Source organism: Guillardia theta (assembly GCF_000315625.1).
Source record: "Guillardia theta CCMP2712 unplaced genomic scaffold GUITHscaffold_54, whole genome shotgun sequence".
In the NCBI taxonomy this organism is placed as follows: domain Eukaryota; class Cryptophyceae; order Pyrenomonadales; family Geminigeraceae; genus Guillardia; species Guillardia theta.
In genome coordinates, this window is record NW_005434620.1 from 513,703 (window position 1) to 522,901 (window position 9,199).

General features: G+C 53.5%; 5 protein-coding genes across 5 annotated transcripts; 2 read left to right on the forward strand and 3 right to left on the reverse strand.

Moving 5' to 3' along the window:
* Positions 1–5: 5 nt before the first annotated feature.
* GUITHDRAFT_111833 (hypothetical protein) lies at positions 6–359 on the reverse strand (the record flags this gene model as incomplete). The annotated part of the gene is made up of 1 exon (XM_005829194.1): positions 6–359. The coding sequence occupies one exon, from the start codon at positions 357–359 to the stop codon at positions 6–8; it is 354 nt and encodes a 117-aa protein (XP_005829251.1).
* Positions 360–790: 431 nt separating this feature from the next.
* Positions 791–1,000, forward strand: GUITHDRAFT_153637 (hypothetical protein; the record flags this gene model as incomplete). The annotated part of the gene is made up of 1 exon (XM_005829195.1): positions 791–1,000. A coding segment is annotated over one exon (210 nt), but the record flags the coding sequence as incomplete, so codon positions are not given.
* Positions 1,001–1,102: 102 nt separating this feature from the next.
* GUITHDRAFT_141464 (hypothetical protein) lies at positions 1,103–4,420 on the reverse strand (the record flags this gene model as incomplete). The annotated part of the gene is made up of 6 exons (XM_005829196.1): positions 1,103–2,056; positions 2,203–2,314; positions 2,408–2,459; positions 2,632–2,897; positions 3,087–3,111; positions 3,178–4,420. 6 exons carry the CDS (start codon positions 4,418–4,420, stop codon positions 1,103–1,105), a joined length of 2,652 nt encoding a protein of 883 aa, XP_005829253.1.
* A 1,404-nt stretch (positions 4,421–5,824) lies between these two features.
* On the reverse strand, positions 5,825–6,286 carry GUITHDRAFT_111835 (hypothetical protein; the record flags this gene model as incomplete). Its single annotated transcript, XM_005829197.1, has 3 exons — positions 5,825–5,882; positions 5,939–6,041; positions 6,214–6,286. The coding sequence occupies 3 exons, from the start codon at positions 6,284–6,286 to the stop codon at positions 5,825–5,827; spliced, it is 234 nt and encodes a 77-aa protein (XP_005829254.1).
* A 1,539-nt stretch (positions 6,287–7,825) lies between these two features.
* GUITHDRAFT_43008 (hypothetical protein) lies at positions 7,826–8,998 on the forward strand (the record flags this gene model as incomplete). The annotated part of the gene is made up of 4 exons (XM_005829198.1): positions 7,826–8,208; positions 8,266–8,469; positions 8,531–8,641; positions 8,863–8,998. Coding segments are annotated over 4 exons (834 nt in total), but the record flags the coding sequence as incomplete, so codon positions are not given.
* Between the last annotated feature and the right edge of the window lie 201 nt (positions 8,999–9,199).

Below are 9,199 nucleotides of genomic sequence, written 5' to 3' on the forward strand. Positions count from 1 at the left end.
GCGGATCAGCAATGGTCTTCACTTTCTAGGGAGTCCAGATCCACCCACCTCACCGAATGATCTTTGCTGTCGGCGACCAGCAGAAACTTCCCATCCAGGCTTATGGCAACGCCAGTGGGTTCGTAGAACTGTGCATTGGTACCAATACCATCATTCAAACCCGAGACCCCATTCCCAACAAGATCATGACACGTATCTGGAATCTGCCAGTCCACATGCTTGATCGAGTGGTGGGACTTACCGCCAATATAGGCATGGCTCCCAACTAGGTCCAACCCAGCGGGAATCATCGTTGGAGACCCCGCCGGGACAGCCACGATGGAACTCACAGCTCCCGTCTGGAGGTTGATCTTTCGCATGTGATCCGTGTCGACAACAACAAGAGCGAGGGAGGGAGGGAGAGAGAGAGAGGAAAGGAGAAAAAGAGAAAGGAGATGAGGAGAGATAGAGGGGAGGGGATGAGGAAAGGAGTAGAGAGAGGTGGGAGGGGAGAGGAGGGGATGAGGAGGGGAGGGGTCCACGGGAAAGACAGGCAAGCTCAGCATCAGATGGGACAGGAGACGGAAGAAGGAAGTAGCAGAGGAGGGGTCCACGGGAAAGACAGGCAAGCTCAGCATCAGATGGGACAGGAGACGGAAGAAGGAAGTAGCAGAGGAGAGAGGGGCAGGCAGGAAGAAAAATGGATAGACTGCGTACAATTTGTTTCGAAGTTGTGTTGAGCAGATGTTTTAAATCATTGTCTGTGTATTGATAGTTGCTCACGCTTTACTTCTCTGCGCAGAACAGCAGATATCATGTCGATTCTTCAATTTCTTTGCTTCTTCCTTTTCGTTTTCTCCCTTCCCACACTTGCATTGCGGCCCTCCAGGCTTCCTGCTCCGAAAGGCTCTGCGGCACCCAAGCACTACGAGGACATCCATCCTCTGAGGTTTGTTCATATCTTCGGCAAACATACGCACTGGCACTGATCTGCCGAGACGTTCGTCGACAAGACTTGTGACTATTGTTGATAATCTTTCGTGTGAAGTTGTGATGCGTTGGTCTAGTAAACTCTTATAACTTGACCTTCATATATGCACATAACATCTATCTTACAAATCACTTATGCAATCGGGCTGTTTTGACTCTCCGTCACTTGCACGTCTTGCTCTAATTTGAGTTCTCCGATCTTCAAGCTCAGCTCCGTCTCGATCAAGTCAATCAACGGCGCTTCTCTGTTGCTCCTCCTCTTCCTCCTGTTGCTCTCCATCGCAACCTGCCGCAGTTCTGTCCTCATTTCGGCCATGCTCTCCTTGATCATGCCCCTGATCCCGCTCATCTCCTCATGAATCTTCTCCTCTACGCGCTTCATCAACTGAGCCTGCTGCTTGCAAGCCTTGGCAGCGACCTCGTGAGGCTCCATCCAGTATGCCTCGAACACGCCGCTGCCTCTCCGGTCTGAGCTGTGTGTCGTCGCTCCTAAGCTCTGATCGATCCGCTCCATATTGATCATCATTTCCTTTATCGCCGCGAGGAGGACCTCGATCTCCACCGACGACTCAAGGTGCATGATGGCGTCTGTCACCTTCCTCATGGTGAAGGTGCGCAGCTGCCCGACGATGATGGAGTGGAACTGCGGGAACCCGAGCTCCCAGTCGTCGTTGCAGAGCTTCCTCCCCTTGGTCAGCCTGTCAAAGTCGTCCTCTGTGAACTTGAGGTGGCTCGAGGGGTCGATCTTGTGCAGCCCGTCCGCCAGCTCCGAGTAGGAGATCGAGCCCGTCCTATCCACGTCAAGTAGGTCGAAGAGCTTCGCGATCTGATATTGCAAGTCGTCCGTGCTGTCGTACTGCAGGCGCTCAAGGAGAATGTCGAGCGGGAAGGCGTCGTCCGCTCGCATCTGCATCGCTGCGGCCTTTGCACACTCCTCCCGATCCTGACGCGTCGCCCCGAAGAAGTTCTCGAGGAGGACAGCGACCATGACCTGTGGGTTCGAGTGAGCCTGGCGAGGAAGGCGAGAGGAGGAGGGAGGAGGACGAGGATGGAGGACGAGGGAGGAGGGGGAGGGGGAAGGAGAAACCTGCAAAGAAGCAGAGGCAGCACAGGAAGGGAGAGGGCATGAGGTGACAAGAGGAAATGATAACGAGGGCGAGAGAGCGAGCAGGTAGCAGGAGATAGGTAGATCAAGGAAGGCAGGAGGGAGGAAAAGGCAGGAGGGAGGAAAACCTGGAGTAGGACGAGGACAACGATGCAAACGTAGCTGCACACGTAGGTGACGACGATAGGGTCCACTTGATCAGTCACTGGATCGAAGGGAGGCAATTTGTCGTCGGGCCAGCTGGAAGAAGAGGTCAGATTCTGAAGAGGAGGAGGACGAGGAGGGGGAATCGAGGCAAAGGGGGCAGGGATCGGCATAAGGAGCTTCACTCACTATCCATATGCGATGACGGCAAACATGGTGTAGTAGGCCTGAAAGAAAGTCCCTGTTGGCAGGGTGAGGAGTCGCCGTTTGCACTAACAACGGAGGGAGAGGAGGAGGAGGAGGAGGAGGAGGAGGAGGAGGAGGAGGCGGGAGGGGAGGAGAGGCAGAGGGGTTGGAGGTGGAGGACACGGCGGTGGAAGGTGGTGGAAGGCGCCGTCTCGTCTAGCGCTCACCAAACTCCTTCGGCGCCTTCTCCCCGAAGACCTCGACGCCGAGGGTGCAGTAGATGGCGATGACGATGATGCCGATGATGAAGGCCTGGGTGACGGGGATGATGCTGCTGACGATGGCATGGATGATGCTCCTTAGCTGCCGCAGCCTCCCGAAGATGCGGATCACGCGGAAAGTTCGCAGGATCCTCAGGTGCTTCACCCCCGGAAGTTCCGACAGGCCGAGCTGGATCAGTGAGACGGTTATGATGGTGAGGTCGAACCAGCACCTGTAACGAGAACATCTCAGTGAGGCGTTGGGGAGGGCGAGGGAAGGGAGAGAGCGGGGAGACAAATTTATGGAGGAGGGCAGGAGAGGGAGGAGGAGGCAGAGAGCGAGAAGGGAGAAGCGAAGAACGGGATCGAGGCTATATGGGAAGGGATTAAACCAAGCATCATGCACGAAGCGCCAGAAGAACCTTCCGAATATGTTGATTGCAAGCTCTGATGCAATTTGTCAGCACTTGAAGTTGCGACGAGGCGCAGCAGCGGGAGGGGATCCGGCCTCACCTATTGTGAAGATGATGGTGAACGCCAAGTCTACGAGCTGGAACTGGTTGTCAAGGTCAGACCCAGCCTGTGGTCTGATCTGCGTCTGTGCGATGATCAAGAAGAAGTTGGCAATGATGAGTGCCGCCATCACGCCCTGAAAGTAGATCGAATCCAACATGAGGCATGCCCTGTGCTGCCAGATGTCGATCCAATGTTTCTTGCTGTACTCCGACCTCTTTTCCTTAGCCGTGGATGCAATGATGTCCACCCAGTCGTGGACGGAGGCATTGTTGGGTAGGAAGAAGAAGAAAGCTCTCCCCGAGTTGTATCCATCCGGTATCGTCTCGATCTCCATGACCTCTCCATTGTCGCGCTGCAAGTAGCGGGTCGCAGCGACTCTGGAGTATCCAGGGAGAATGACCTCCTCTACCTCTTCTGCCTCCTTGAGACACTCGAGCCCTTCGTGATTTGAGTTATGACGCGAGGAACTCACACCCGCGTTCACTGACTTGATCTTCAAGCCGGTTGCGAAGGGGCTCCATCGCCTGTCCTGATTCTTGTGCTTCAGGAAAGGGTTCTGAAGAACGCGGTTGACTGTGACGATCTCTTCCGTCGGGATGCTATCCACGATCTCGACCTGTTCGTTTGCTAAAAGATAGTTGCCGTGCTCCTTCAAGACCTTTGTCCATCGCTTCATGTCTTGATGGCTCTCGCAATTGAAGTAAACGATCGGTCGATTGTACGCATCGTTGATCTTGATCGCAAATGGAAACCCTTCCACCGCATCGTCTTCATCAGAGAGCCGACAGCCCAGCACGTTGAGCCTGAAGAAAGGCTTTTTTAGTCGTCGAAAGTCATCCTCAGTCTCATAGCACTCAAAATTCCCTGAACGCAGCACAGAGTAGCAGTTCTGCCACTTGTCTGCGCTCGGCTGGACATTTACAGCCATGTTTCCGTATGCATGGGGGAACCAAGATTTCGAGAGGGCGATGTAGAGCCTGTCTTGCGTCAAGATCAACCTTCTCCGCACCCAGTCTCCATGACAGTCGAGTTTGTCGGCGGTGTCGTCACGAATTCGCGACTCCTGGGGCACTGCGCTGGCCATCATTTCATCTTCACAGAAGAACTTGAAGCTCGAGAACGATCCTGATTTCATCAAGTTCCTTGCCCTTCTGATCCCATCCTTGTTGCCGTTTGCAGCTGCTGGCTTTGATCCAGAGCCTGTCCTGTTCAAGTGAACTGCTGCACCTGCAGCAAACATCGTTGCAATCTCTGTTTGCAATCTCTGTTTGCAATCTCTGTTTGCAATCTCTCGCTCAAGCGAGGAGCTCCAGTCAATCACGAGTGAGACCTCTCTTCATGTCAGCAAAGCTGTGAATGTCGGCGATCTACGAGCTGATTGCACCCGCAACACCTCAAATGTTACGAGAAGTTCAAGGTAGAATCAAGTCCAGCCATAGAGTTTGGTAATCACTGCCATGAACAGAACGAAGTGGACTGGAGTGAGTGATGGCCAATGGCAGCGTGAGGGAGGAGGAGGAGGAGGAGGAGGAGGAGCAGTTGGGGAGGGGGAGTGGGGGAGGGAGGGTGGTCGGTCGAGGGTAGGGATTGTCCGGGGGAGAGAGGATTCGGTGCTGCTCGGGGCAAGTAAATCTTCTGAGGGGGTAGGGTGAATCACCCCACCAGTAAGAGGAAAAGTTGATTTTTTCTTGCGGGAGATCTATCTCAAGACTTCCATTTTCTCGATAAACGTAATAAGTAAAATGGAGATAGATTATGCCTTACAGTCTTCACACAGGCCTTTGATGGTAGTCGGGGGGTAGTCCTATCCCTCTATAAGTTGCTAGTAGTTCTCCATGCCACCAAGGGTGCAGAGGATATCTTTCAACTCCGAAGTAGGGGTGGTCATTATAGACCCCACCCCTACCTTTCCACTGTGAAAAGGTGGGAGAGATAGGGGAGGTCCACTGTGGGTGGGGTTTCGTGACTTTCGGAAGTCATATCAAGGAGAAGAAAAAAAAAAAGAGGCGGGGAGTAAAGTATGGTTGGAACCGACGTGCGCCAAGGTGGTTGTGAGCTCGACATCAGAGCAGAGGGCAAGAGATCATGGTGCTTGTATTCATATGGACCCGGGCCTGACTGAATCAATACACGACACAGAGTACAGTGATGTGATTTCAGGTGTTCAAGACCACTGGAAGTTGTAAAGGTCGCAGGATGCTTCTTTGGCTAAGAAGTGGACATTACCAGACCAGGACTCACGGACTGTAGCCGGGGAAAGATCGTGAAAAGATGATCGGAATGGAATGATTGACAGTCTGGTGTCAGTGCGAGATAAACGCTGTGCCGAGCAAGAATCCACCCACAGGTGGATGGAATGCTCGCCAGGCTTTCAAGGAGCCCATAGTTCAGATGTAGCACTGCTGGACCATGAGACTGTTTCCGGAAATCACCACGACAAACCTTCACATGTATGGAACAGACAGTAATGTGAAAATGATGTCATCACCAAGCACTGCTCATTAAAAACATTTTGCTTCCTTTACCATAATTGCACCATGATTTGTGGTTTTAACTACTTAAGTTTGGAAGCATAAAGAAAGAGCTACAGTTTAAAAATGTGGAAGAATTGCTCTACCTCTCTATCCCTTGAATACTCTATAATTTAGTTAGCGAACCAGGAGGCATATTCCTCAGGAGTGATGATATCGGGGTTGCCGTGCCTGAAACAAAGATGTCAAACATCCACTAGCAAACGATTCGAGCAGGTCTTGCTTACTGAAAAGGGGTGGTCTCCGGCTCGCAGTTGGCGACCTCCATGTCTGGCTCAGCATAGACGTTGTAGTCCCATGCAGGATACTCGTAAAGGCCGAGAAAGCGAGCTGTACATTAAGTCAGTCAGGGGTAGTACAACCAGGAAGCGTCAATGTAAATCCGCGTGACGAATGAAAACAAACAGCGATAGTATTCATCATTCCCCTTCGTAGAGGAGGAGCTGCTACGTCGATATTGGAAAATCTCATGAAACTTTGTGATGCTGGGAGAGGAAACGACCGAACGCTAGCAGTCTTGTGAAACGGACATTGAAGCAACCCAACACAAGCATATCGTTTGTAAGAGACGCCATTCAAAACACGCACAAGACACAACGATTGGGTGTAAAGTCGAAGTCCAAGCGCCAGGGTGACTCGCGTGAACATCATCACATAGCAGGTGACAGCGTTGATGACAGAGGAAGCAAGCTTGAGATCATTCAGCAACAAACTCAAATATACAGCATGAATCAAATAAATGTGTTCCTTTCCATGATGACAAACTGTCAATAGGGAAAATGCGAGAATCACATTCTGAGAGCATGTATCGTGACAATTGCTGGAGACAAAGCTGGTCCAAAAAAAAGCGACATAGCAGCGGGCGAAAGAATATCACATTGAAGGCAATAGTGAAGACTAAATGAGACAAGGCTGAAATTCATGTTCGGAGATCAGGGAAGCGAAAACAATGGACTTGGGATGAAGCGAGGGCTACGGGAAGAGGGAGTGGAAGGGTTGGAGTGCGGCGATAGAAAGGAATCTTGGCTGCCCACTGTGCATACCGGGGATGAGCTTGGTGAGCATGCTTTGCGAAGAGTCAAGGCGAAGGGGTTTTCAAAAACTACTTGTATGATTGATAAAATAGAATGTACGGATGCTTTTGAAAAATATTATTAAACACTACCAGATAGTGATTGATATAGTAAAATTTGTATGAAATATAATATAGTTAATTATTTTAAAACCCAGTTCCAGAAGTCCGCTGTCGGGTTCGAGTGCCCGGGCCCGATGACCCGGGCCCCAAAAAAAAATGCGTAAAAGTAAAATAAAAAGAAACAATCATTGCTCTGAGGGGAACCTGCAACCCGGTGGTATGCCCCCTACCACTGATACCCCCTTGCTGGGTCTAGGATCATAGGAAGGAGCTGCACCCACCCCTAGTTTCCCCAACATTCCCTAGCAGGGGTACCTGTGTGAGGAGATGGAGTAAAGCAAAGTTGGAAGGCGCATAGGGGTAGGGTAGGTAGGGTGGTTGTGGGTCGAAATGGACTCAAAGTAGGGGGTACTTAATGTCGAGGAGTGGGGTGTAAAATGGTATGGAGGGGTGGGAGGGTGGACGAAAAGGCTCATCGCTCAGTATATGCGATGTACGCGAGTAGGGGAAATTCGGGTATGGATCGAGCGGAGGGCGAATAGATGGGAGAGAGAAGGAAAGATTCATTGAAGACGAAACATACAAGCTGAAGAAGAGAAGAAAACAGGAAGGCCAGTTATGAGAGATACAACAATGATTGGAGGTTTAATGATGCTGAAGAATCAAAACGAATTTCAGAAAGAAAATGTCCAACAACCATAGCGCTCAGCCATTCCGTCACAATTGATCAACCAGAAGATAACTTGAATTTGACTCTGATTCTCAACACCCACGCATGCCCTCCCGGCTCCTCCTCCCCCTCCTCCTCCATCTCCTCCTGCTGTCTCGCAACCCCCTCCATGCTGTGGTCTCCCCACCTCCTGCCGTGGTGTGTCCTTCCCCGCTGGTGCAGGTGAACGGGACCTGCTTCTGCAAGGACGACTCCAAGAGGGGAGAGATCTTCCAGTCCGGACGGCTGCTGGCGAGCCCCAGGAGCAGCTCCACCTGCATCATCAGCAGCGGCGCTGTCAAGTGCTGGGGAGACAACAGCTACTATCAGTTCGGGTACCAGGGGAAGCGAGCGGTGGGGACGGGGGCAGGAGACATGAGCTCGCTCCCGGCGCTCAACGTGCCAGGCAGCGCGGTGAAGGCGGTAGCAGGGGAGGGCTTCTTGTGTGTCCTCAACGACGCTGGGGAGATGTACTGCTCGGGCTCGAACGCGCTGGGGCAGGCGGGAGCAGGCAACGTCAACTGGACGGCGAGCATGACGAGGGTGAGCCTGGGGAGCGGGAGGAAGGCGACGGATGTGACAGCAGGGGCATGGCATGCATGCGCGGTGCTGGACAACGGGCAGGTGAAGTGCTGGGGCTTACACACGCAGGAGTATCCCTGCTGCGGGGTAGGATCGTATCCCCCGAGCAACTGGACGGAGGCGATGAGGAGGATGGGAGACAGCCTTCCGTACGTGCCCCTGCAAGAGCAGGTGCAGTCGATAGCAGCTGGAGACCTGCACACGTGCGCGCTGCTGGTAGGAGGAGACGTGCAGTGCTGGGGCGACAACTCGGTAGGACAGCTGGGAAGCAACGTGGCATCGCCGATGGGGTACGACGTGGAGGCCTCGTACGTGGGGATGCCGGGGGTGCGGTACGGAGTGAGGTAGAGGAGGAGAGGGAGGAGGGAGGAGGAGGTGACGCGAGCTTGGGAGCAGGATCTGGGCAGGAGGCTTCTCGACGTGCGTGGAGCTGGACACGTCGGAGGTGTTTTGCTTCGGGCTGAACAGGGACGGGCTGCTGGGGTATCAAGACACGACGAACCGGTGGCTGGCAGCGACGCCGGCGCCAGAGTACATGGAAGGGATCCAAGACATAGCGATCGGAGGACGGTACTTCGCGTGCTTCCAGCTGGTGGACATGACGGTGAAGTGCATAGGAAACAACGGGAAGGGTGAGGGAGGGGAGGAGGCGGAGGGAGGAGGTGACGGGGGTGTTGGTGAGCAGGTCAGCTGGGGACGGGGAAGGCAGGGAGCTCGGGGACGAGCTTCCTGAGCAACCAGACGGCCGTGCTGGGAGGGATGAGAGTGATGAAGGTCGTAGCCGGGTACGAGCATGCGTGCGCTCTGCTGATGAACGAGAGCGTCGTGTGCTGGGGGAGCAACACGTACGGGGAGCTGGGGATAGAGCAGGCAGTGGCTAGCCATGCTCCGAGCATGGCGCTTGTAGGGGACAAGCCGGACCTGTACCAGTACGTGACGTGCACGACGAGCGAGTACTGCCTTCTTCCGAAGTGAGCGGGAGGAGGGGGAGGGAGGGAGGGGGAGCTGGGGGAGAAGAGGAGGAGGGGGAAGGAGGGTCTGATGTGCGGGTGTGTCAGGCTT